The sequence below is a fragment of the Vigna unguiculata genome, chromosome 11 (assembly GCF_037176805.1).
Source record: "Vigna unguiculata cultivar grain cowpea cultivar isolate G323 ecotype 2 chromosome 11, ASM3717680v1, whole genome shotgun sequence".
NCBI classification, from domain to species: Eukaryota; Viridiplantae; Streptophyta; class Magnoliopsida; order Fabales; family Fabaceae; genus Vigna; species Vigna unguiculata.
Genome location: NC_140802.1, coordinates 6,511,287 through 6,537,562, shown reverse-complemented (window position 1 = coordinate 6,537,562; position 26,276 = coordinate 6,511,287). Strand labels below are relative to the sequence as shown.

The window sequence follows — 26,276 nt, the reverse complement described above, 5'->3', positions numbered from 1 at the left end:
TTCACATCAATACACTTTTTCGTTCTCTTCTTTCATGCTAGCCTTTTGTTCACATGCACAGAACTCTCTGCAAGAGTCAAACACCTTCCGCGACACGTCAACCATGAAAGCCACGCGTTTCTAAGATGGTATCAGAGCACTTCATCCGAAGTGCTCTGGTGCGCCGTCTCTGAAATCTCTTTCTTCTCCTTTTACGTTTTCTTGTTTCTCTTTCGTTTTTTTTTGTATCTTTCATCATGAGTAAAAAAACACCTAACAACATCTCTGTGAATAGTTTCTTGTATCTTCATCCTAATGAAAGCCTAACAATTTCTTTGGTATTGCCAGTCTTGGACATCAATAATTACCACTCCTAGAGTAGGTCTATGGTCACTACTCTCATTGCAAAGAAAAAAAAAAACTCGAGTTTGTAGACGGTATAGCTCCTAAACCAGAGAAATATAAAGACACTTACCAAGCTTGGAGGCAATGTAATAACATGGTAGTATCATGGCTCATGCATTCTGTTTCACCAACCATATGTCGGAGTGTTCTATGGATGAATAAAGCTGAAGATATCAGGAGAGATCTCAAGGCCAGGTACTTTCAAGGCAATCTCATACGAGTTTTCAATCTACAAATGAAGGCATCTTCCATCAAAAAGGTGATCTTACGGTAACAGGTTATTTTACGAAACTTAGAAATTATATGGGATGAGATAGAAAATTTTAGACCTGATCCCGTATGTTCTTGCAAGAGTCCGTCTCCCTGTGGTGTTATATCTTTGATCTTGAAAAGGAAAGTTGAAGACCAGGTCATGCAGTTCCTTAGAAGCTTGAACGAACAATACAATAACGTGAAATCACACGTTCTCTTGATGGACCCTATGCCCTCAATCAACAAAATTTTCTCCTATGTCGCTTAGCAAGAATGCCAGTTTATGGGAAACAATGTGTTTAACGAGCTTGAGATCAAAGTAAATAATGTCAACAATCAAATAAGTTGCACCCATTGTGGAAGATCGTGTTACCTAGAATCTAACTGTTACAAGAAAAATGGATTTCCGCATAATGATGGTAAGAATTTCAAGAACATGACAAAAAAGGTTTGTCTTCATTATGGAAAGAATGGACACACTATAGACGTATGCTACAGAAATCATGGGTTAGCTCCAGGACTTATGTTATCCAACAGTAAAGCCAACTCTATCAAAACGACAAAAGTTCATCAAAAAGGAAATCAAGATACTGGACATCAAGAGCAGGACTTTCGCCTAACCTCTCAACAATATCAAGCTTTCATGAGTCTACTGCAGAATAGTAACAAAGAAGGATATGTTCCAGACTCACATGTCAACAAGATCAACACCATTTCCTCTGATCTAGCGCAACTAGGTAACCCTTTTGTTGGTTCGTATAATCTCAATAAAGATAATATCTGGATTCTGGATTCTAGAGCAACTGATCATGTACATGCTCTCTAAAACATTTCATTTTCTTTAATAAAACCAAACCCGTTGTTGTAAATCTTCCTAATAAAACCTGTTATTGCGACACAAAGGTCATACTAAACTAAAAGATAAACTTCTCTTAAAAGATGTTCTTTACATTTCATCATTTGACTATAATCTTATCTCCATCTCCATGTTAACTTGTTCCCTTAATATTGAGGTTATCTTTGCTACTAATCTTTGTGTCATTCAGGAACAGACCTCAAAATAGAAGATTGGTATAGTTAAAACCAGTGGCGGTCTCTAGGTTTTTGACAACCTCGTTGCTTGGACAAGTAATTCTCGTGGATGTAATAATATAGATGCTAATCTTTGGCATGATAGTTTAGGCCATTTATGTGATGATAGGCTAGCCATATTGAAACAAAAACATTCATATATCAGATACACTAAAACTGATAGATGTAATTCTTGTCAATTTGCCAAACAAAAAAGACTTCCTTTCCCTAAAAATGCTTCAAGTGCAAAAAAAATGCTTTGATATTATACATGTTGATATATTGGGGTCATGCTCTATCCCTTCTATACATTCTCATAGATATTATCTTACAATTGTTGATGGATACTCACACTACAACAATTTATAGTTTAGACCACACTAAAATAGATAACGATTAAATAAATGTAGCCTAAACATATAATAAACAACATTTTTATAAATGATGTATAAATATCATGAAAGTCCATGATTATATAATTGTTGCTTTAAACTATGTGGGCAAAACTAGTAAAAATGTGGTCTAAAAACATAGGTAAGGTATAGAATCAACATGTAAAACTGTTGTCTATTGTGAGAATTTTAAGAAACGGTTTTAAAAATATTGTCATACTAAAAACCGTTGTCTATTATCTATAGCTACACTCACCTATACCACGCCTAAAAAATTGTGGTCTAATCTTTAAACTACGGTTTTTATAATTTATATCATAATTTTATGCCGTTGTCTAAAGTGATTTTTGTTGTAGTGTCAAGATTTACATGGGTATATTTGATGAATAATAAAGCTGAAACACGAAAATACCTTGTCAATTTTTTATCTTTTGTTAAAAATCAGTTTGAGACATCTATAAAGGTCATACGAAGTGACAATGGACCAGAATTCAAGATGAGTAATTTGTATAAAGCTGAAGGGATCATACATCAAACAAGCTGTGTAGAAACACTAGAGCAGAATGGACTGGTGGAGCGAAAGCATCAACACCTAATGAATGTGACCCGAGCACTACTTTTCAGGTCATGTCTACCATCTCAATTTTGGAACTTTGCTGTTGAGTATGTTGCATATTTAATAAATGTTACTCTCACATCTTTATTGAAAAATGATTCTCCCTTTGAAAGACTATACAAAAAGAAACCCGATCTTAGTAATCTACGCATTTTTTAGTGTCTATGCTATAATAGTACTTTAACTGCTAATTGTAAAGCTTGATTCCCGTGCTAGTCTTGGGGTTTTTCTTGGCTTTAAAGTCAACACTAAAGGGTACATAATTTTTAATCTTAAAACCCATGTTTGTTTGTTTCTAGAAATGTCATCTTTCACGAAAACATTTTTCCATATTGTAATAAAACTAATGAGAATAAAGAATCTAATGAACCTTTCTTACCTATTTTTGAGTCTACCTTTGATTACTCAAGTGAAGAAGTCTTTGAAACAAAAATAAACACGTCTCAGGAAATAACAATGATAACAGTACTTTTAATGAAGATTATCAAATCATAATAAATAACGATGTTATAAAAAACTGCATTGGTAGAATCAGAAGACCTCCATCGTATCTAAAAGATTATCATGTGTTTTCTGGGTCATCTAAGACCATAAAACATCCCATTGAATCTTACATATCATATTCATGTCTTACTCCTCATTTTAAACATATGATTTGTTCTCTTATCAACACTATGGAACCTACTACCTACCAAGAAGTTGCACAAATTGAAGAATGGCGCAAAGCTATGAATGAGGAGCTGACAACTTTAGAAAGAAATAAAACTTGGACCATTGTGAATTTTCCGCCTAACCAAAATGCCATAGGTTGCAAATGGGTCTTCAAAGTGAAGTTCAAGACTGAAGGAACCATTGAAAGGCATAAGGCGCATCTCGTTGCGAAAGGTTATACGCAGATAGAGGGCCTTGATTTCCTCGATACCTTCTCACTTGTAGCCAAGCTCACCAACATTCGTCTTCTGCTTTCTCAAGCTGTTGTGAGCAAATGGGATCTAAACCAGCTGGATGTGAACAACGCTTTTCTGCACGGAGAATTGAATGAAGAAGTGTAAATGGAGCTTCCTCCTGATATCAACTCTTCAAACACAAATCAAGTTTGCAAACTGCACAAGTCCTTGTATGGCCTTAAATAGGCAAGTCGTTAGTGGTATGAGAAACTTACCACCCTTTTATTGTCTCATAAATATACGCAAGCTAAAGGTGATCATACCCTTTTTGTAAAGAAATCTGAAACAAGCATGACAACTCTCTTGATATACGTGGATGATATCATACTAATTGGAAATAACATTTATGAAATTAACAACATTACTTTGATTCTAGATAAGACTTTTAAGATTAAAAATTTGAGAGATTTAACCTTCTTTCTTGGTCTCGAGGTTGCACGAAGTAGTAAAGGCATCCACATCTCACAAAGGAAGTACACATTAGATCTTCTGTTGGGTTTTTATTTTAATAAACTTAAATGTATTAGCCGTTGGGTGGTTAATGTACTAGCTATTGGGTGGTTAATGTACTAGCCGTTGAATAGTTAATGCACTAGCCGTGGGGTAGTTAATGTACTAGTCGTTTATAGCCGTTGGGAGTACAACGAACGAAAATTGTAAGCCTATAAATTGTATTGCTTATGCCATGAATAAACACAATGCAAAGTGAATAAGCTTTCCATTCTAGAGCCTCTTTATCCTAACAAAGTGGTATCAAGAGCTAGGTAGACAACCAAAGAGCTAGAGAAAGCTAGGTTGTTCTTGAGTGTTAGAGAGAGTCAGTTGCCCGAGTGTCTGAGTGAAACAAATAGTAAGAGAGAGTGATGGCCAACAATATGTCCTTACCCCAGTTGACACAAAAAGCCAACTATGATAAGTGGAGCATGCAGATGAAGGCCTACCTCGGATCCCAAAGATAGGAAAGCTATGTATGCATTGTACTAAGCTGTGGACGATGCAGGCCTTGAGAAGTTAGCAAACGCTACGACTTCAAAAGAGGCATGGGAGATCCTTGAGAAAACATATAAGGGAGATGACCGTGTGAAACAAGTTCGTCTTCAAGCTCTTAGAGGAGAGTTTGAGAGGTTGCTGATGAAGGAGACACTACAACAAAAATCACTTTAGACAACGGCATAAAATTACGATATAAATTATAAAAATCGTGGTTTAAAGATTAGACCACAATTTTTTAGGCGTGGTATAGGTGAGTGTAGCTATAGATAATAGACAACGATTTTTAGTATGACAATATTTTTAAAACCGTTGCTTAAAATTTTCACAATAGACAACAATTTTACATGTTGATTTTATACCTTACCTCTGTTTTTAGACCACATTTTTACTAGTTTTGCCCACATAGTTTAAAGAAACAATTATATAATCATGGACTTTCATGATATTTATACATCATTTATAAAAATGTTATTTATTATATGTTTAGGCTACATTTATTTAGCCGTTATCTATTTTAGTGTGGTCTAAACTATAAATTGTTGTAGTGAGAACGAAGGGGTAACCGAGTTCATATCTCGGGTGGAGACTGTAGCAAACCAACTCGGCAAGAATGGGGAAACCGAGTTGTGGAAAAAATTTTGAAACCACTAACGATGAAGATGAACCCCGACGACCGAGAATACGAACCATACAAGAATTGTATGAGTCTACTGAATAGGTACATGTTGTTTGTCTTTTGGCAGGTTCTGAGAACATAACCTTTGAGGAGGCGGTGCAAGATGAGAAGTGGAGACTTGCAATGGATGAGGAGATCGATGCAATTGAGCGCAATAACACGTGGGAGTTGTCCAATCCCCCGATAGGAGCTCGGCCCATTGGTGTGAAATGGGTATACAAGAAGAAGATGAATGCTCAAGGTGAAATAGAGCGTTACAAAGCCTGGCTTGTAGCTAAGGGCTATAAACAAAAGGAGGGAACTGACTATGCTGAGGTGTTTGCGCCAGTCACTAGAATGGAGACAGTTCGACTGCTAATTTCAATGGCAGCTCAGCACAAATGGTCGATCTATCAGATGGACGTGAAGTCAGCATTTCTGAATGGAATCCTAGAGGAAGAAGTTTATGTTGAATTACCACTGAGATACATGAGAAGAGGAGAAGAGAAGAAAGTACTTCGATTGAAGAAAGCGCTTTATGGGTTGAAGCAAGCTCCTCGGGCATGGAATTACCGCATTGACAAGTACTTCAAGAAGAAAGGATATGAGCAATGTCCATATGAACATGCTTTGTACATAAAGAAAAGTAAAGGTGATGTAATGTTTGTTGTTCTTTATGTAGATGACCTTATATTCATGGGGAACAATGCTGAGATGATTCAAGAATTCAAGGACATAATGACAAAGGAGTTTGAGATGACAGACATGGGATTGATGGAGTACTTCCTTGGCTTGGAAGTCAAACAGGATGAGAAAGGCATTTTTGTGTCCCAAGTAAGGTATGCCGAGGAGATCTTGAACAAATTCAAGATGACAAACTACAACCCGGTTTCGACCCCAATGGAACCGGGTACAAAACTCTCGAAGTTTGATGGAGGAGACCGAGTTGATGCCAGCAAGTACCGAAGCTTGGTTGGAAGCCTTCGTTATCTGACGAGTACAACGCCAGACTTACTACTAAGTGTTGGAATAGTAAGTCGGTATATGAAGGAGCTGAGCTACAGTCATTGAAAGGTTCTGAAGCGAATACTAAGGTATATTCGAGGAACAATATCACTCAAACTATACTACACTAAGTCGGACAACTACGAACTAGTAGGGTACTCAGATAGTGATTGGTGCGAAGATGTAGACGACCGGAAAAGCACATCTAGATATGTATTTTTCATGGGCCATACAACGTTCACTTGGCTTTCAAAGAAGCAACCCATAGTAACATTGTCAACGTGTGAAGCCGAGTATGTTGCAGCATCATGGTGTGTATGTCATGCGGTATGGCTTAGAAATCTTCTAAGCAAACTAGAGATGAAACAAGAACACTAGTGCATAATTGCATTTTTACCTCGCCTTATAGGCCTCGGTTGGCGAGGAACCGAAGCATATAACGATGCGGTGACAATTTTGAAATTAAAGGCAACTTATAGGCCTCGGTTCACACAAAAACCGGTGCCAAATGTAGTTATAGGCCTCGGTTCAAAAAAAACCGGTGCCAAAAGCTGTTATAGGCCTCGGTTAAGGAGGCCCGAAGCCAAAAGGGTTGCCAGAAAGGTGTTATATGCCTCGGGTTTCAGGGAACCGGGGCCAAATAGGTGTTATATGCCTCGGTTCTAAATTGAACCGAGGCCATATGGTTTAATTAGGGCTAAAAAACAGAACCCCTTTCTTCCTCGCGCGCGCCAGCTGCTCTGCATTTTTCTCTACAAATTTCGGCCAGTTGTTGTCTCCTCTTCTCTCCACGACTTCCGGCGAGCCCACCACCCGACACCACCATGCGAGCCCCTGCCGCCGTCCACCACCCTTAACGCTGCCATCATCTGCGTCCACCTGCACTTTCTCACATGCATCGTTCTTCTCTTCTCTTGGAGCTTCTTATTCAAAACAAGAAGGTTCTGGAACCTTCCCCCAGGGCCCTTCTCCATCCTCATAATCGGAAACCTCCACCAGATGAGACAACCGCTCCACCGCACCTTCCACGCCCTTTCTCAGAAACACGGCAAAGTCTTCTCTCTCTGGTTCGGTTCGCGCTTTGTCGTTGCCGCCGTCCACCACCCTCATCGCAACCATTGGAGCAGAACGAAGCCACCTGCACTTTGAACCTAAATCGCGCACCACAAAACTCATGAAGCAGATCGGAATGTTAAACCACCGCGAATCAAGCCAAAACGCAGCCGCGCCTAAACTGTAGAACAAGGAAACCCTAATTATGAGAAGGAATATTAGGCCTCGGTTCATACCAGAACCGAGGCAAAAAGGTGACATATGGCCTCGGGTTGCGACCGAGGCCAAAGGCTATCCTCCTTTGGCCTCGCCCCAATATGCCTCGGTCCGGGAACCGATGCAGAATGTGAAAAATAACCGCTGCCAAAAGGCCTTCCTGCACTAGTGGAAGAAGGTACTGTCATACGAGTGGACAACAAGTTAGCCATTGAGTTGGCAAAGAATCCGGTCAACCATGAAAGGAGGAAGCACATTGATGTGCGTTTTCATTTCATCCGAGAATAGGTAAAGGAAGGCAATGTGGAGCTGGTGCATGTGGGAAGCCGAGATCAAGTTGCAAATTTGTTTACAAAGCCACTACCCATTGTGTTGTTCAATAATTGCAAGAAACTGATCGGGATGGAGGATAAAAGAAACATTTAAGTTTATGGGAGAGTTTTGTTGGGTTTTTATTTTAATAAACTTAAATGTATTAGTTGTTGGGTGGTTAATGTACTAGACGTTGGGTGGTTAATATACTAGCTGTTGAATAGTTAATGCATTAGCCATTGGGTAGTTAATGTACTAGTCGTTTATAGCCGTTGAGAGTACAACAGACGAAAATTGTAAGCCTATAAATTGTATTGCTTATGCCATGAATAAACACAATGCAAAGTGAATAAGTTTTCCATTCTAGAGCCTCTTTATCCTAACATCTTCTTCGTGAAACTGGGATGCTTGCTTCAGCACCAGTCTCTACTCCTATGAATTTCTCCAAACGAGCTGCTGTTGATCAAGGAACTCCTCTCAAGGACCCTACATCCTTTAGGAGACTCATTGGTAAACTCATATACTTGACTAATATGAGATCGGAGATCACGTACGCGGTACATAACCTAAGTCAACATGTTTATGCACCAACCACCATTCTTCATCAAGCTACGCTTAGAATTCTACGTTATCTAAACCAAAGTCCAGGAGATGGGATCTTTCTTGATGCAAATAGTGAAATCAAGCTTAATAGTTTTAGTGATTCAAATTGGGCTGGGTGCCCCAAAACTCGAAAGTCTTTGTCTGGATATATTATATATCTTGGTCATTCTCCTCTAGCTTGGAAATCGAAGAAACAAAACATAGTTTCGAGAAGCTCACCAGAGGCCAAATATAAGGCTCTTGCATCCACCACGTGCGAGTTTCAATGGCTCTTTTATTTATTGGAAGATTTTCACGCTCAACATGCTCAACCCGCACTACTATTCTACAATAATCAATCAGCCATTCAGATTGCATTGATGCAAACATCCTCACCAAAGCCTTAGCTCTGTTGACAAACAAGTCTCTCTGGATAAACACTCTTTGTATTCAGATTTGTTGTGTATTGAAATGAAGCAATACATGGTCCTTTTATAGGCCTTTAGACATGACCCTTCAACTACATTCATTAAATATAACTACTACCTAACTCACAATTAATGAACTCTATTGCATGCTTAATCATAGCTAGACCCACTCTCAACCTTTTGCAATCTCCTTGACAATTAATACAACAACTTCCAACTACCCACATTTAAGTTTACCTAACAAAATCCTCCCATAAACTTAAATGCTTTTCTTGTCCTTCATTCCGAGTATTATCTTATTGTTCTCGAACAGAGAGGATGGCAGCGACTTTGTATACATATCTGCAGCTTGTGCTCGACTTTTAACGTGCTCCAACTCTACATTTCCTTCTTTCACTTGTTCTCGGATGAAGTGAAATCGAACATCAATGTGCTTGCTTCTCTCATGATTGACTGGGTTCTTTGCCAATTCAATGGTTGACTTGTTATCAACTCGAATCATAGTCCCCTTTTCTTGCTTCAATTATAGTTTGCTTAGAAGGTTTCTAAGCCAAACTGCATGGCAAACACTCCAGGATGCTGCAACGTACTCTGCTTCACATGTTGACAGTGTTACAATAAGCTATTTCTTTGAAAGCTAGGTGAACGTCGTGCTCCCCATGAAGAATACATATTTAGACGTGTTTTTCTGGTCATCGACATCTCCACACCAATCACTGTCTGAGTAGCTGACTAGTCGGTAATCATCCGTCCTAGTATACATCAAACCAAGTGACACAGTTCCTCTCACACACCTTAGAATTCTCTTTAAGGCCTTCCAATGAGTATACCTCGGTTCCTCCATATACCGACTTGCTATTCCAACACTCAGCATTAAATCTGGTCTGGTATTTGTAAGATACCTGAGACTTCCAATCAGACTTCGGTATTTGCTCGCATCAACTCGGTCTCCATTTGCATACTTAGAAAGTTTTGTGCCCGGTTCCATAGGGGTGGAAACCGGGTTGCAACTCGTCATCTTGAACTTCTTTAAGACATCCTCAACATACCTTTCCTGCGACACAAAGATACCGTCCTTCCCTTGAATGACTTCCAAACCAAGGAAATACTTCATAAGACCTAAGTCGGTCATCTCGAACTCCTTCTTCATCACTTCTTTAAATGCTTCAATTAGCTCAACATTATTCCCCGTGAATATAAGATCATCGACATAGAGGGCAATGAACATCACATTTTCTCCTTTCTTCTTTATGTAAAGAGCATGTTCATAAGGGCATTGCTCATACCTATTCTTTTTGAAGTAAGTGTCGATTCTTTCATTCCATGCTCGTGGAGCTTGCTTCAGGCCATAAAGTGCCTTCTTCAATCTCAGGACTTTCTTCTCTTCGCCTCTTTGCATGTATCCAAGTGGTTGTTCAACATATACTTCCTCCTCCAAGACTCCATTCAGAAATGCTGACTTCACATCCATCTGCAAGATTGTCCATCTGTGTTGAGCTGCTAAGGAAATAAACAACCTGATTGTTTCCATCCTTGTCACTGGAGCGAATATTTCGTCATAGTCTATTCCTTCCTTCTGCTTGTACCCCTTCACTACGAGTCGAGCTTTATATCGCTCAACTTCTCCTTTAGTGTTTGTTTTCTTCTTGTACACCCACTTTACGCCAATAGGCCGAGCTCCTTTGGGCAGATCGGTTAGCTCCCACGTGTTGTTGTGTTCGATTGCTCCGATCTCTTCATTCATTGCCATTTGCCACTTTTCCTCCTGCACGGCCTCTTCAAAGCTCAAGTCTTCCGAATCTGCCAAGAAACATACAACATGTACTTCGTCAATCGAGTTGTATATGTCTTGAAAGCTTCGCGCTCTAGGCTGTAGAGGTTCATCTTCTTCATCAGAAGTCTCATGATCTCTCACAGTTGGTGGTGTATCTACTTCCAAGCTTCTAGGCTCTTTCTCCGAGTTGTTCCACTTCCACTCGCTCTCTTCATCAACTTGAACATCTCGGCTCATAATCACCTTCTTTGTTATTGGGTTGAACAACCTATACGCCTTGGTTTTTTCATCACACCCAATAAACACGTACTTCTTGCTCCGATCTTCAAGTTTGGTCCTTTGTTGAGCAGGAACATGACCATAAGCAATGCTACCAAACACTTTGAGGTGAGACACACTCGGCTTTCTTCCGCTCCAGACTTCTTGCGGTGTCTTCTCGTTCAGCTTGGCATGTGGACATCTATTTTGTACATAGATGCCACATTGCACTGCTTCCGCCTAAAACTCCTTAGGCACGTTCTTGCTTTTCAACATTGTACGAACCATGTCAAGTATGGTTCAATTTTTCCTCTCAGCTACTCCATTCTGTTGGGGTGAGTATGATGCTGTCAGAAATCTTTTTATTCCTTGCTCCTCACAATACTTCATGAGCTCTGATGAGATGAACTCGCCTCCTCGATCAGACCTAACAGATTTGATAGGCATACCAGTCTCCTTTTCAACCATTGCCTTGAACCTTTTAAACACTTGAAACACCTCATATTTCTCCTTCAAAAAATACACCCATGTTTTTCTTGAAAAATCATCTATGAAAGAAATGAAATACCTTTTCCCACTAAAAGATTCAAGGGTAATTGGTCCACAAATGTCTGTGTGAATTAATTTGAGTTGTTCCTTTGCCCAGTACTCGGCAGTCCTCAGAAATGAGGTCCTTGGATGCTTCCCGAGCACACACTCTTCACAAAATTTCTTTTCAAACTCCACCGTCGGGAGTCCTCGCACCATCTCCTTTTTCACCAACTCGGCCAACCCATCAAAATGCAAGTGGCCAAACCGGAAGTGCCACTTCATAGCTTCATCCTTCACGTCAAGTTTCAAGCACCTCTCTTGGATTATTTTCAAGTCCAGCTTATACATCCTGTTCTTCTTCATCTCTACTCGGGCAATCAATCGATCTGACTTGTCTTTCAAGTATAGTACTCAACCTTTCATCAGAACCGAGTAGCCTTTCTCCATCAGCTGGCCCATGCTCAATATGTTGCTCTTGAGGGTACATAATACACATCTTTGATTTCTCCAACTCGGTTGTTCTTCTGCAGGTACCAGATTGTACCCCGGCCTTTTACTGCCACCTTTGATGCATCTCCAAATGATACATGTCCAACATCAACTTTGGTGAGCTCCTTAAAAAAATTCTCGTCCCCGCACATGTGGTTGCTTGCTCTTGTATCAAGGTACGAAACTGAGTTGTCAGAACAACTCGGACTTAGCTCGACACTTGATCTCCTGGACATCATCAATTTTCCTTCTTCCTTAACATCCTCAGAAAGGAAGTTCGTTTCCTTCTTGCTTTCATATCGACAATCCTTTGCGAAATGTCCAACCTTCCCACAATTGTAACATTTGACTCCTGAGTAGCAGTCTTTGGCAAAATGACCGTACTTACCACATTTGAAGCACTCAACTCCTGAGTTGTTCGAATGACCTCCTCGGCCTCTACCACCATGACCTCCACCTTGTCCTCGGCCACGCCAGTTTTGTTGGCCGACCTGTTCTTGACCTCTTTCATATCTTCCTCTGCCTCTACCACTTCGGCCTCGAGTGTTTTGAGTATAAGGAACCTTCTTCTCCCTAATGCTTGCCTTTGCTTGGAGTGCTTAATCAAGGGACTCTTCCTTCTTCTTCCTTCTCCGCTGCTCATGCGCTTCAAGCGACCCAACAAGCTCTTCCATCGAGAGTGCTGTCAAGTCCTTGGATTCCCAACAAACTATATTCTCGAAGTCATCGGTTAACGACCTCAAGATTTTCTCCACCACTCGGCAAGCGGGCAGCGTCTCTCCATTTCTACCGAGCTAATTCGCTACGATCTCAACTCGGGAGACGTACTCGGCAACCCCTTCATCTTCCTTCATCCTCATCCTTTCAAGCTCACCTCTGAGAGTTTGAAGCCGAACTTGCTTGACACGGTTATCCCATTTGTATGCCTTCTCCAGAATGTCCCACGCTTCTTTTGAAGACATAGCATTTGCTATCTTCTCAAAGCCGGACTCATCAATAGCTCGGTACAGCACGTACAGAGCCGTTTTGTCCTTTGCTCGTGTTGCTTTTAACGTAGCAATCTGGGCTATCGTCATTTCTCCAATGTCCTCTGGTTCTTGGTGCCCATTTTCGACCACTTCCCATACTTCTTGGGAACCAAGGAGAACCTTCATTTGCAGACTCCAGTTATCATAACTGACGCCTTTTGATAACTTCGACATGGGCATGCTGTTAGCTAAGCTGGCCATCTCGATCAAGCTTTGATGCCAATTTGTTGACAAACAAGTCTCTCTGGATAAACACTCTTTGTATTCAGATTTGTTGTGTATTGAAATGAAGCACTACATGGTCCTTTTATAGGCCTTTGGACATGACCTTTCAACTACATTCATTAAATATAACTACTACCTAACTCACAATTAATGAACTCTATTGCATGCTTAATCATAGCTAGACTCACTCTCAACCTTTTGCAATCTCCTAGACAATTAATACAACAACTTCCAACTACCCACATTTAAGTTTACCTAACAAGCTTCCTCTGCTTTCCATTTCATTCGCTGCAAGCTGGGAATTCTTAATATCCACTACCAACTTGAGGGGGTTGTGAAAATAACAGAAGCAAAGACGCCACCACTTAACATGCATCATGTGTGGCGCTTAGTTCCTTTCTTTCTGTTATTCCGTTAGGTTAAGTAACCGTGCATGCTCCTGTATATATTTCGCTTTTCTTCATTCTCTTTGTACAGTACAGTTTTCACATCAATACACTTTTTTGTTCTCTTCTTTCACGCTGTAGCCTTTTTTTCACATGCACAGAGCTCTCTGCAAGAGTCAAACACCTTCTGCAACACGTCAGTCATGAAAGTCATGCGTTTCTATGAATCTGAAATCATTGCCTGTTTTCCAACTTGTTTTGTAAGCAAAACATTCCCAGTGCCCTTAGCTTGAGTGACCCTGTTGTCAGCAAATCTAATTGTATCTTCTTTTTCTCATCAAAGTCAACAAGCCATTAACGATGACCTGACATGTGATTTGAACACCCGGTGTCTATGTACTAGATTTCATTATTCAACTAGTCTGGATTAATAATCATTATCAATATCACATGTTCTTCTGTTTCTTCATTGTTCTCTTCCTTAGCCATATGCGCTTGATGATCTAAGTTCTGACTATTTTCCATAACCACCTTTGGAGTTTCTCTCACAACCACGAACTCAAAAACCTCGTCATGAATGTGTTTTCTCTGACGTGTGAGCTTTAAATGCTTGACTGTCATTCGGCTTCTCCGACTCGCTTTTGGTTAATCGTTGCTCATGGGCTTCTAGGCAGCCTTGAAGCTCTTCAACATTTAATTCTTCGATATTCTTGGATTCTGTAATCGCAACTACAATGTGGTTGTATTAGGGGTTGAGGGTTCTTAAATCTTTTCAACAATCGTTTGATCAGAAAATAACTTGTACTACTGTTTGAATCACATCCTAATAATTTTAGTTTAAGAATAGATAATTCCAATTGGAGAAGTTCAAATTAAATCATTGCATTTAATCTCAATTACAATCCGAGAAAACTAAAATTAGATGTTCTAAATATGAGTAAAATTGTAATTATGAAGCATCTTATTCTAATGAGTCGTATATTTTTACCAATTTTGCAACTCAAGGTTGATGTCAGTGAAGATGTCTACTACAAGAACAACAGAACCAACCACAGATCAACAAGAGAGAAGAGGAATTAATACTTCACGCAAAGCAGTAAATGCCTCTCTATGTCAAAGCTCAACAAATGATAACAAAAAAGAGGAAGAAGACATTCAAGTGAGTTTAAAGCTAAGACATGAAAACGGGTTGCAGAGGTCATCTCTTCTCAAGCTTATATAAAGAGTTTTTTGGAAATAGAAGATAGAAGACCAAGTGCTAATTGTGCAAAAATTGCTAATGAGATTTACTTATGTCCTAAAATGTTTTGGAAGAAAATTGTTTGTGTTCATTCCAGCAATCTTGTGGGAGAGCTTAAATCTGGTACTTAAAAAGACGTTACCTCTCTAGTAAGCTAAACTAAGCTAAACTGTGATTTTGTTTATGATTCAAATCTTGTGTTTGTATAAGAGTAGACTAGTCTAAAGAATACTAATTTTAACTTTTTATTTTAAATTTATGTACAATTAATTCATCCTATTTCCGACGAAGTGGTAATTTCCATCGTAGAAGTAGTACACAACTCTGTAGACGACAAATTCTTGTTAAACATCTCTCTTTGAACATAGAATGCTGGTCTTTTAGGTGAAGACACTTTTTCACTCTTATTTGTCAACATTGATATAACTTCAGACATTGTAGGTCTATCATTTGCATAATGTTCAACACATATGAGACCAACACGAATACACCTCTGCACTTCATCATAATCAAATACCTCCTCTAATGATGGATCCACTGATTCAAAACACTTTTCTTCTTTCCATAATTCCCATACCTGTAAATATTTTAGAAATTAGACACAGAATATCATGCCAAAAAGCAAACTTACCGTAGCTTATTTTACATACATGTCCAATTAGATTTATTGGGTGGTCATCATCATAAAAACTAGTGTTTTTTCGTCCACTAACTATTTCAAGCAACAACACTCCAAAGCTATATACATCAGACTTTGTAGAAAACACTCCTTCCATGGCGTATTCCGGAGACATATAACCACTGCAAGAAATTTTACATGAAAAATAAATATTAGTTATACATTGATTCAAAATAAATGTAACAACGAGTTCAGCAAGCTCACTATGTTCCAACAACCCTGTTCGTATTTGATATAGAGTCTTGTTGGCTACAAATTCTAGCCATTCCAAAATCTGAAATTTTTGGATTCATGTTCTCATCAAGAAGTACGTTACTGGCTTTCAAGTCTCTGTGAATGACTGAGTCTTGAATACTTGTGAAGATACAATAATCCTTGAGCAATTCGTTGTATTATGTTGAACCGCTTATTCCAATCTAGCAATTTGCTTCTTGTACAGTCTTCTCCATGGTCATATAGTAATGATGTGCGTTAGAATGTATAGTATACAAATATAAAATGCAAAAATGTTTTTCTTGATGATGTTCTACCTACGAAAACATGAGTAATTATAGTAAATCTATCATAAAAAGCAATTGCAGTTGAGAAAGATTAATGTTCATCTATATGTGTTTGGATAGCTGCATAATAATGAAAACTAATTTTATGTTTGACATCCAAAACAACACCTAATTACATAATCATTAACATATTCCTCACCGAAAAGATAGAAATCCAAGCTTTTGTTGGGCATATACTCGTAAATTAGAATCTTCTCTTCTACATGAATGCAGCAACCAAGTAGTTGAACAAGATTCATGTGCTGAAGTTCGCATATAAGTGTTAGTTCATTTTTAAACTCCACAATTCCTTGTGCAGAACTTCTCGAAAGTCTTTTTATGGCAACCTCCTCTCCCGCTGGCAAAGTTCCCTTTTGAAATGAGAACAAAAGGCGATTAGTGCTCTGAAGCAAAGTTGTGAATGAATAAGTTAATTAGTTTCAATCACCTTATAAACTGGTCCGAAACCTCCCTGTCCTAACTTGTTTTCAGATGAAAATCCATTTGTGGCTGCCATAACCAACGTATAATCGAATACTTTTAAACCGTGGCCCTTTTTCAATTCATTTCGAAAATCGTCTATTAGAGATGATTTCATCGCCATTTCTTTCCTTCTCTTCTCTGTTCGGTTGAAAACGAAAAATGTTAAAATATAGAAAGATCAGAAGATTTCGTTCAACAACAAGTTTGAAGTATGTAACTACCTTGAAGAACTTGTTTTCTTTTCTTTACGGCTAGGAATAGAACGGATGCACATGTTATCAGTAAAGTAGTTGCTATTATTGTACTTATCCATATCCACCTTTTTGTACCTGCATACAATAATTAAAAATCTTAGGGTAATTACTAACTTTATGCTTTATAATTTTTCGAAGCCATTTTTAAGCATTGTAGCATATGACTGTATTGGTTTCTGTTTGGAGATCAAACAGTCAAAATAAGAGAAAATTTTCAGCACAATTCCCTGAAGATCCACACTGAAGTTGTACAAACAAAGAAATTCTTAAGAACTATTCACTCTTCTTAAAGGGTCTACGCAATTTAGGGTATGATTGGAATCTTTACAAACTTTGCTGAACATATTTTGGGGTATGATTGGAATCATTAGAACTGAAACTTCCTTTTTGTCTGTGAAAAACAAAATCAAATGAAATTTGCAATAGACCTACCGTGATGAAGAAGGGTTATGTTTCCTTTGTTCTCCAGTATGTAAAATTCTTGACCATAAACACTGTCGTCAACTATAATATCTTTGGATGAATTCCAATGATAGAAACTACATCCAGTTCCATCATCAAAATATTCTGCAAATCCATTGCAATTACAATCGCTCCAGCAAGCAGCCTCACAATCACTGTGACTAATATTCTGATTGTCATCATTGGTTTGATTTTGGTAATTAAGGCGAAGACTCTTTTTGGTGAACACATCACCAGGACTCCTGCACTTAGGTATACCCTGCCAACTTTGGCACCCTCCTTCTGTGTTATATCCATAACACAAATCAGCCCTTGCAACATATCCCTCTTTATTATTGTAAGATAACCTCCCAGTATCCGAAAGGGACCACCAACGTGTAAGGTTTTCATTTGTAGATGTGAAAGAGAAGCTATCTTCTTCCTCATTAGACACTATGGTGTACTTCAACACGCCTTGTGCATCTTCTGGGATGTTCTCAAATCTATTGTTCTTCATTTTCCCACTTTTCCAACAAACTTTCCCTCGTCTTCTTATCATCAGTTTCTGTTCCTTCGGTTCCCATTCAAGACTAAAGGCACCTGGAGTCGCAAGCTCAATGGTGATCTGTGAAACAAGTAACCAACGGTGGCCTGTTTTGTGATTAACACCTAACTTCATGGTAGGGACCAAAGTTTTCGTGGGGTAATCAAAACTCTGCCACAGAAGAATGTTTGTCCCATTGGGGTGAAGGTGTTGAAGCACAAAGTTCCCTGTGTCCAACAAAGTAGCCACAGTGTTGTTGATAGGTTGAGGAGGAGAATACAGAATAATTGGTTTTTTCAGAGATCCAGGTTCTATTTTCAGAAACCCTGAGAAGTCTAGGGAGAGAACCGCGTCACTCTGATTCACTGGTTGTTCTCTATTACCCTCCCAAACTATCTCATCTTCACTTCGTATTGCTAAGTAAGTAAGAGCTTCACTCACACTAAAAAATTCCAGAAAATATTTGCGACTCTTAGAATATAGTGATGGTGAAGAATATTTCAGCGTTTCACCTGGTTTTAAACTGTCATCTGCTGCATGAACATGAGTGGAAGAACTCCAGCACAACCACAAGTGCATGAAAGCAAGCAGTAGTTTGTGTAGGATAAGCCTCATGGGATGCTTCAAATATGGAGAGACTAATCTGCAAGAGGGTGCTTTGCCAAGAAATGAGAGTGATACTATTATGTGATATGTAGTTTTTATGTGCCACAATTTTTTTGTTACAACTTTGTCTTATAAAATAGTGGATAGATGTAAGAGACATTGGTTATCAACCAAATTTACTTGTAAAATGAGGAAGTACAGGAATCAGTAAAAACTTTTTATCATACTTATTTTTGTTTCAAAATCTCTTAAATTATCTTCATTTTTTCAACCGTAGTTGGAAATAAGTGACTAATACTAATTACTTTCGTTGTAAAAAATATCCGTTAAAACATCTCAAAGCAAGCAGATGATAAAACCTAATGTGAAGTGAGGTTGTCATATTCATTGTATAAAAATATTTACAAGGCTCCTTTCACAGAATAATTAGTTAGAGATGTGTGTGTGTGAGTATATATATATACATATCTAAAAAATTAAAATATAACAGAAATATAAAGAAGTTATAACAAAATAAAAAATATATATAAATTATAAGTTGAATATCTGTTAAGACACAAAATACTTACCTAGTTCATGAATGTGATAGTGTTTTCTTTTTTCCTGGTTTGGCATAGTTTTATATTTATGATAGTTATAATAATATAAAAATTTATAAATTATCTTCATTTCAGCGATGTAAGTCTAGATGATAACACATAATATTTTAGAATTTTATCTGGTACTCGAATATTAAATATGACCAGCCTTTTCCATTGGAAAAGAAAAAGAAAAGACCTTTATTAAAAGAAAAGTATCAGTTATCTTTACCAAAAGATAATTGAAAAAGTATGGAAAAGTATCAGTTATCTTTACCAAAAGATATTTTTGAAGCCCAATACTTCATTAACTCTTATAAATATAAAAATAAGGGTTTCTCTTTATACAAGTTAAAATTATTTTGTAAATAAATTAAAAAGTAAATTTTACAACATTAATAATAAGGATACTTTTTACAAATATAAACTTACTTTAATTTATAAACGAATTAAACTTATTTTATAAACTTATTTGAATATAAAGGGAAGCACATTAACAATGGCCGACAACATTTTTAGTGTTATCCGAGACCTATATCTTTCATGTCCTTCTTATTCCGAGTCATCAATTTTGTTGTCTTTCCATTATTGAAATTTCAAAGGTATATATGGATCATTTTTGTGTGGACAAGTTTAGCAATTATTTTTTCTCACAATAGGAAAATTCTGCTCATACCTTTTAGAGAGAACGATTAAGATTTTGAAAATTACTACATAATAAGATCATTGTAATGGAACACAAATTATAAAAGGCCTAAATATATATTTTGTTATCTATAGTTGTGTATAGCTTTAAAAATATGTAATTTTAGATTTTATAACCATAATTGTACCTGGTCAACCCAATAGATATAATATAAAGAACATGGTCCAACAAGATCCATTTAGTGTTATTAGCTTAAAGTAGTTACTAGTATTTGAAGATATATTTGTTAATATATTTACTGTATACAATGATCTCGGTATTTTGATTTAATATCATATATCAACAAAATATATAGTATATTTGATCTCTTATTATCTTTATTATCATATTAATTGCGATATACATGGTAGACTTTTATTATCTTTTATTTTATAACATTTCATAAGCCTAAAAATCATATAAATACATGTCATTCTTCCAGAGGATGACACATCCCTATGTTTGAGTCTTCAAGAGCATTCATCATGAGTCATCAAACCACACAGATCTTACCACTTGTCGAAGCAAGATGCTCCAAAGTTTGGTCAAAACATTTAGTGCTCACCTTGAGGCTAAATAAAACTTTGCCTCGACCTCACTCTTTCATGGTCACAACGAGAAGACAAAAGCAACTGTCCGAGCCATCCGCTCTAATAAATGAGATGGAGTCCAACCCAATGACGACTATGAGATCTAGATACACGCGTTGATTCTATAGAACGAGTAACTTTGCAGGTTGAACGACGAGGAGCTATAGGCCATGCACATCCAATATAAAGCACACCTGCAAATGCTAAATTACAAGCTTAACGAGTTGCTGAACGGAGAGTTGCCCCACCACCCTCTTCGTCCCCGAGGAAGAACCGCACTAACATAAAAAGAGTTTATAACGTTGTCATTTTAACGTCAGCTAGTTAAAAATCAGACCTCAAAAATGACCAGTGACATTATTGTAATTGAAAGGAGAAGATTGATGTCGGCCGCTTAAGGAAGGGACGTCTTTATTTAATTCGACGTTCGCTTTTTGCATACCCGATGTCAAGAGACATCAGTTTCTCCCACCCGACGACGTAAAAAAATGTTGGATTCTGCTTCCCCGACGTCAAAGGGCGTCAGTTTCTGGTTACCCCGACGTCGATAGTTATAAAATATAGTACAGAGATTGTGCTAACCACACTATTCCTGCGCGCTTTCGTTTCTGGACGAATCAGAGCTTTCGTTAACAGCGATTGAGAGGAAAAACGAAGGTTAGTTTTTCCCATGAAACTCAAATGAACGTTTGTGGTTGAACTCTCATGGGTTTTATTTGAGTTTTGATGGATTGGTTTTCCCTTTTTGTGTTGCCACAGTGTACGACGTAGCGGTATGCGAAGCGGCAACAAGTGAAGCGACGTGCATGGTGGAGATGTAGTGCTGATCTGCGTTTTTCGGTGGTGCATTCTTGCAGGTTTTTGTCCTCACGTTTGGTGTTGTGCAGGTGCGTTCGAGATGTACTAAACCATGGATGGTTGACGACGATGTGATTCTACGCGATCTTTTGTTTCGACGTGATGTCGTAGCTGCTGCGTTTTTGTGTGTTGAGGGTTCGATTTCAGTGGCAGATTGCAGGTGGTTTATGTGCGACAACTCCTTCGTCAATGGTGCAAGAATGGTGACTCAAAGGTGCTACCATAGTGTTTTTGTTCATCTAGGGTTTTTTATTTTGGAGAAGAAGATGGGGACGTGGCATAATCTGGTTGAGCAGCTTGTTAGTGTAAGGAACGTCAGGTATTTAAAGTCATATGTTAATTTTAACGTCCCCGATGTCGGGGTGCGGGCAAACGCCAAAAGCCTAGAATGACAAATGTTAAAGTCTTTATTGTGTTAGTGTCCCTAGAGTCAAGACTTGGTATACGAAAGTAAGTGAATAGTTTGATCATGCAAGTGTTAATAGTATTTTTAGGTTGCGAAAAGAATAATTGATGGGATAGAAAAAATTGTGAAGATAGTAGAATGCGAAAGTTGTAGTTGGAAGGAGTATGTAGTTGTAGTTGGGAGTGGTGTATTAGATGTTGTCTTTGTTCTTGTCATTTATCAAATGATTGAGTATATGGGTATTTATAGATCTATAGAGTATTCTAGAAAGTGCTAGCCACAACTTGTGTGAAATGTTATAAATTTTTTCCTACGTAAAATGTTTTTGATATTTTCTTCCTATCTTAGGTTTTTTTTTGTTTTAGAACTTTAATTACATTTCAATACTTTTATCTTACGATTTTCTAGATTCTTCTAGAATTTGCATAAAACTTTAATAATTGTCAAGAGTTGCTTGTCCAAGAACCTTGGAGTCGCCAAGGTGAATTGTTACACAATTCTCAAGGAGATCGAAGTCTGTCTCCCCAAAGTGAGTGCAAAAGAGATCGCAAACAATCTCCTCGGTGCAGTTCCCTATGAGGCCATAGTTAGTCACCTCGGCACGGCTCTGGAGGGGCCGTAGTACGCTGCCTCAACGCGGCCCTCGTCAAAACGGAAAACGGGAGAAGTCTTAGAACTCCACTAGAGCACCCAACAGGCATTTAAGTCCAGAAGGAGATCACCGAGCTTTTACACTATGCCTTCAACACCTTAATTTCCAAAACATGCCTAGCCTACCAAGAGGTAAAAACTTGAACTAAAAAATGTAAAAATGTCTCATTTCCTTGTTTAAAACCTTTTTAGTATTGTTACAGACAATATATGCGATAAAACTGCAAAATTTTAAAAGCATAATTTAATCTCTCTTGTATCTCTTGTATCGTTCCTTATTTTTCACAAGAATAGTGACAAACAAAGAACACATACACATAAAGCAAGATAAAGGTGTATCTCATTCTCGTAAATTTTACAATAAAATGGTTACATGTCATTAAGAAGTCCACAGACAACTAACACAATAAAAGGAACATAATAAAAGGTGTACTATAAATTGTTAGTTTACCAAATGACAGTCTATGTCATTAAACATCTCTAAAAATGAAATCTTACATGGTTGCCCACCCAAAGAGAACAACCTCTAGGCAATTACATAAAAAAAGTTATGCATAACTTCCGGCTCTTTCACCTGAAAAAATTAACTTACCAAAAACCATTTATATTGGACGGTGGGAAGGATAAATAAAAAAAGAAAAGCAAAAGACAATATCTAATTTCTTGTTTTAATTAGTAAATAACTCACTGATATTATTCTATTTCCAACGAAGAAGTAATTTCAACCGTAGAAGCAGTACACAGCCCCGGAGAAGATAAATTTTGGTTAAGCATCTCTCTTTGAACATAGAATGCTGGTCTTTTAGGTAAAGACACTATTTCACTCTTATTTGTCAACATTGATATAACGTCAGACATTGTTGGTCTATCATTTGCATATTGTTCAACACATAGGAGACCAACATGAATACACCTCTGCACTTCATCACAATCAAATACTTCCTCTAATGAGGGATCCACTGATTCAAAACACTTTCCATCTTTCCATAATTCCCATACCTGTAAGAATTTTAGAAATTAGACGTAGAATATCATGCTGAAAAGCAATCTCACTATACCTTATTTTACATACATGTCCAATTAGATTTATTGGGTGTTCATCATCATAAAAGCTAGTGTTTTTTCGTCCACAAACTATTTCAAGCAACAACACTCCAAAGCTGTACACATCTGACTTTGTAGAAAAAATTCCTTCCATAGCATATTCCGGAGACATATAACCACTGCAAAAAATATTGCATGCAAAATAAATTTTAGTTATACATTAACACAAAATAAATGTAACAAAGAGTTCAGCAAACTCACTATGTCCCAACAACCCTGTTCGTATTTGATACGGATTCTTGTTGGGTAAACATTCTGGCCATTCCAAAATCTGAAATTTTTGGATTCATGTTCTCATCAAGAAGTATATTACTAGCTTTCAAGTCTCTGAGAATGACTTTAAGTCTTGAGTACTTGTGAAGATACAATAATCCTTGAGAAATTCCTTGTATTATGTTGAACCGCTTATTCCAATCTAGTAATTTGCTTCTTGTACGGTCTTCTCCATGGTCATACAATAGTGATAATGATATGCGTTAGCATGTATACTATACAAATGTAAAAAGAAAAAAGTAACTTTTCTTCATGATATTCTACCTAGGAAAACATGGGTAATTATAGTAAATCTATCATAAAAAACAATTGTAGTTGAGAAAAGTCAATCTTATAATCCATGTGTTTGGATAGTTGCATAATAATGATAATAAATTTATCTGTTTGACATCCAAAACAACACATAATTAGATAATGATTAACACATTCCTCACCGAAAAGATAGAAATCCAAACTTTTGTTGGGCATATACTCGTAAATTAGAATCTTCTCTTCTTCATGAATGCAGCAACCAAGTAGTTGAACAAGATTCATGTGCTGAAGTTCACATATAAGAGTTACTTCGTTTTTAAACTCCACAATTCCCTGTGTTGAACTTTTTGAAAGTCTTTTTATTGCAACCTCCTCGCCTGTTGGCAAAGTTCCCTAATAAAATGAGATAAAAAGTGTCATGAGTACTCAAAACAAAGTTTTCAAATACATAAACTTAAGTAATTTAAATCACCTTCTAAACTGGTCCAAAACCTCCCTGTCCTAACTTATTTTCGGATGAAAACCCATTTGTGGCTTCCACAACTAATGTATAATCGAACACTTTCAAACCGTGTCCCTTTTTAAAATCATTTCCAAAATCATCGATTTCGGATAATTTCATCGCCATTTCTTTCCGTTTCTTCTCTGTTCAGATGAAAATGAGGAATATCAAAATATAGAAAAATGATTAAAAGGTTGTTTTAAACAATGAGTTTGAATCCAACCACCTTGAAGCACATGTTTTCGTTTCATTATGGCTAGGAATAGAATGGATGCGCATATTATCAGTAAAGTGGCTGCTGTTACTGTACTTATCCATATCCACCTTTTTGTACCTGTATACAATAATTACAAATCTTCAAGTATCAATTATAAATTTTAAGGCTTTATAATTTTTCAAAGCCGTTGTTAATCGTTGCAGTAAAATGACTGTGTGCTATGTTTCTATTTGGAGATCAAAAACTGTCAAAAAGTTTCAGCAAACAAAAATGTTCAAGAACTTCGCAATCAATGAAATTTAGAGTATCATTGGAATCTTTAGACTTTGCTGTATATATTTTAGAGTAAGACTTCTTTTTTGTCTATGACAAATAAAATAAAGTTAGCATTAAACATACCGTGATGAAGAGGGGTTATGTTCCCTTTGTTCTCCAGTATGTAAAAGTCTTCACCCGAAACACTGCCGTCAACTATAATATCTTTTGATGAGTTCCAACGATAGAATCTACAACCACTTCCATCATAATACACTTCTTTGAATCCATTGCAATCGCAATTGCTCCAGCACGCAGCCTCACAATCGCTGTGACTAATATTCTGATTTTGATCATAGGTTACATTTTCATAATTAGAACGAAGACTCTTTTTGGTGAAGACATCACCAGGACTCCTGCAATTAGGTATATCCTGCCATCTTTGACACCCTCCTTCTGTGTTGTTGTATCCATAACACAGATCAGCCCTTGCAACATATCCCTCTTCCAAATTGTAAAATAAGCGTCCAGTATTCGATAGGGTCCACCAACTTGTAAGGTTTTCATTTGTAGATGTGAAAGAGAAGCTGTCTTCTTCCTCATTAGACACTATGGTGTAGTTCAACACTCCTTGTGCATCTTCTGGAATGTTCTCAAATCTATTGTTCTTCATTTTCCCACTTTTCCAACAAACTTTTCCTCGTCTTCTTATCACAAGTTCCTGTTCCTTCGGTTCCCATTCAAGACTAAAGGCACCAGGAGTCGCACGCGAATCGGTCAACTGTGAAACAAGTAACCAACGATGGCCTGTTTTGTGATTAACTCCTAACTTCATGGTGGGGATCAAAGTGTCAGTGGGAGAATCAAAACTCTGCCACAGAAGAATGTTTGTGCCATTGGGGTGAAGTTTTTGAAGCACAAAGTTGCCTGTGTCCAACAAAGTGGCCACAGTGTTGTTGATAAGTTGAGGAGGAGAATACAGAATTATTGGTTTCTTCACAGATTCAGATTCTATTTTCAGCACGCCTGAGAAGTTTAGGGATAGAACTGCATCACTCTGGTCGACCGATTGTTCTCTATTACCCTCCCAAACTATCTGATTCTCATATGCACTTTGGACTGTCAAGTAAGTAAAATCTCCATCCGCAATTCCAATCGTATAAAATCCAAGAAAATATTTGCGACTCTTTGAATATAGTGATGGTGAGAAAGAATTCAGTGTATCACCGGGCTTTAAACTGTCATGTGCTGCGTGAACATGAACACAAGAACTCCAGCACAACCACAAGTGCATGAAAGCAAGCAGTAGTTTCTGTAAGATAAGCCTCATCGGATGCTTTAAGTATTGAAAGGCTAATCTGTAAGAGAGTGCTTTGCGAAGGAATGAGAGTGATACTATATATGTGAGTAAGTTGAAATAGTATGCATGTATTTTTTAAGTCTAATTTTCTGTTATACTGTTGTCACTTAAATTAAACATATGATCAAATATGTGGAGAAACTGATTATCAACTAAATACTT

General features: G+C 37.6%; 3 protein-coding genes and 1 pseudogene across 5 annotated transcripts; all 4 read right to left on the bottom strand.

The window, feature by feature from the left end:
• Positions 1–15,059: 15,059 nt before the first annotated feature.
• On the bottom strand, positions 15,060–15,947 carry LOC114170128 (G-type lectin S-receptor-like serine/threonine-protein kinase At4g03230). Its single transcript, XM_085668472.1, has 3 exons — positions 15,721–15,947; positions 15,488–15,638; positions 15,060–15,414 (listed from the first exon to the last, which is right to left on the bottom strand). Exons 1-3 carry the CDS (start codon positions 15,807–15,809, stop codon positions 15,109–15,111), a joined length of 546 nt encoding a protein of 181 aa, XP_085524598.1. The 5' UTR covers positions 15,810–15,947; the 3' UTR covers positions 15,060–15,108.
• Positions 15,216–18,494, bottom strand: LOC114169232 (G-type lectin S-receptor-like serine/threonine-protein kinase At1g67520). Of its 2 annotated transcripts, XR_014986180.1 has the most exons (7): positions 17,225–18,493; positions 16,760–16,867; positions 16,504–16,676; positions 16,216–16,426; positions 15,721–15,956; positions 15,488–15,638; positions 15,216–15,414 (listed from the first exon to the last, which is right to left on the bottom strand). XR_014986180.1 is itself a non-coding variant. In XM_028054284.2 (5 exons), the coding sequence occupies exons 1-5, from the start codon at positions 18,390–18,392 to the stop codon at positions 15,829–15,831; spliced, it is 1,788 nt and encodes a 595-aa protein (XP_027910085.1). In that variant the 5' UTR covers positions 18,393–18,494; the 3' UTR covers positions 15,738–15,828. The 2 variants fall into 2 exon arrangements, 1 of the variants encoding a protein (XP_027910085.1); XM_028054284.2 differs by lacking the exons at positions 15,216–15,414; positions 15,488–15,638 and having other exon boundaries at positions 15,738–15,956; positions 17,225–18,494.
• Positions 18,495–22,469: 3,975 nt separating this feature from the next.
• LOC114170127 (putative cysteine-rich receptor-like protein kinase 32) lies at positions 22,470–23,388 on the bottom strand. The gene is made up of 2 exons (XM_028055611.2): positions 23,224–23,388; positions 22,470–23,150 (listed from the first exon to the last, which is right to left on the bottom strand). Exons 1-2 carry the CDS (start codon positions 23,365–23,367, stop codon positions 22,845–22,847), a joined length of 450 nt encoding a protein of 149 aa, XP_027911412.2. The 5' UTR covers positions 23,368–23,388; the 3' UTR covers positions 22,470–22,844.
• Positions 23,389–23,408: 20 nt separating this feature from the next.
• On the bottom strand, positions 23,409–26,246 carry LOC114169231 (G-type lectin S-receptor-like serine/threonine-protein kinase At1g67520; annotated as a pseudogene). Its single transcript, XR_014986597.1, has 5 exons — positions 24,899–26,246; positions 24,509–24,616; positions 24,253–24,425; positions 23,963–24,173; positions 23,409–23,694 (listed from the first exon to the last, which is right to left on the bottom strand). The product of XR_014986597.1 is annotated as a G-type lectin S-receptor-like serine/threonine-protein kinase At1g67520 (transcript).
• Between the last annotated feature and the right edge of the window lie 30 nt (positions 26,247–26,276).

Excerpts from the sequence above, each read along its gene's own strand:
- LOC114170128 (XM_085668472.1), bottom strand. The coding sequence starts at position 15,809 with ATGAATCCAAAAATTTCAGATTTTGGAATGGCTAGAATTTGTAGCCAA. Across the intron at positions 15,639-15,720 it reads AACAGGGTTGTTGGAACATA|TGGTTATATGTCTCCGGAAT; the intron begins GTGAGCTTGCTG and ends AATTTCTTGCAG. Across the intron at positions 15,415-15,487 it reads CAATAAATCTAATTGGACAT|GTATGGGAATTATGGAAAGA; the intron begins GTATGTAAAATA and ends AAATATTTACAG.
- LOC114169232 (XM_028054284.2), bottom strand. The coding sequence starts at position 18,392 with ATGAGGCTTATCCTACACAAACTACTGCTTGCTTTCATGCACTTGTGG. Across the intron at positions 16,868-17,224 it reads CATAACCCTTCTTCATCACG|GTACAAAAAGGTGGATATGG; the intron begins GTAGGTCTATTG and ends TATTGTATGCAG. Across the intron at positions 15,957-16,215 it reads CTTGGATTTCTATCTTTTCG|ACTGTACAAGAAGCAAATTG; the intron begins GTGAGGAATATG and ends ACCATGGAGAAG.
- LOC114170127 (XM_028055611.2), bottom strand. The coding sequence starts at position 23,367 with ATGTCTCCGGAATATGCTATGGAAGGAATTTTTTCTACAAAGTCAGAT. Across the intron at positions 23,151-23,223 it reads CAATAAATCTAATTGGACAT|GTATGGGAATTATGGAAAGA; the intron begins GTATGTAAAATA and ends AAATTCTTACAG.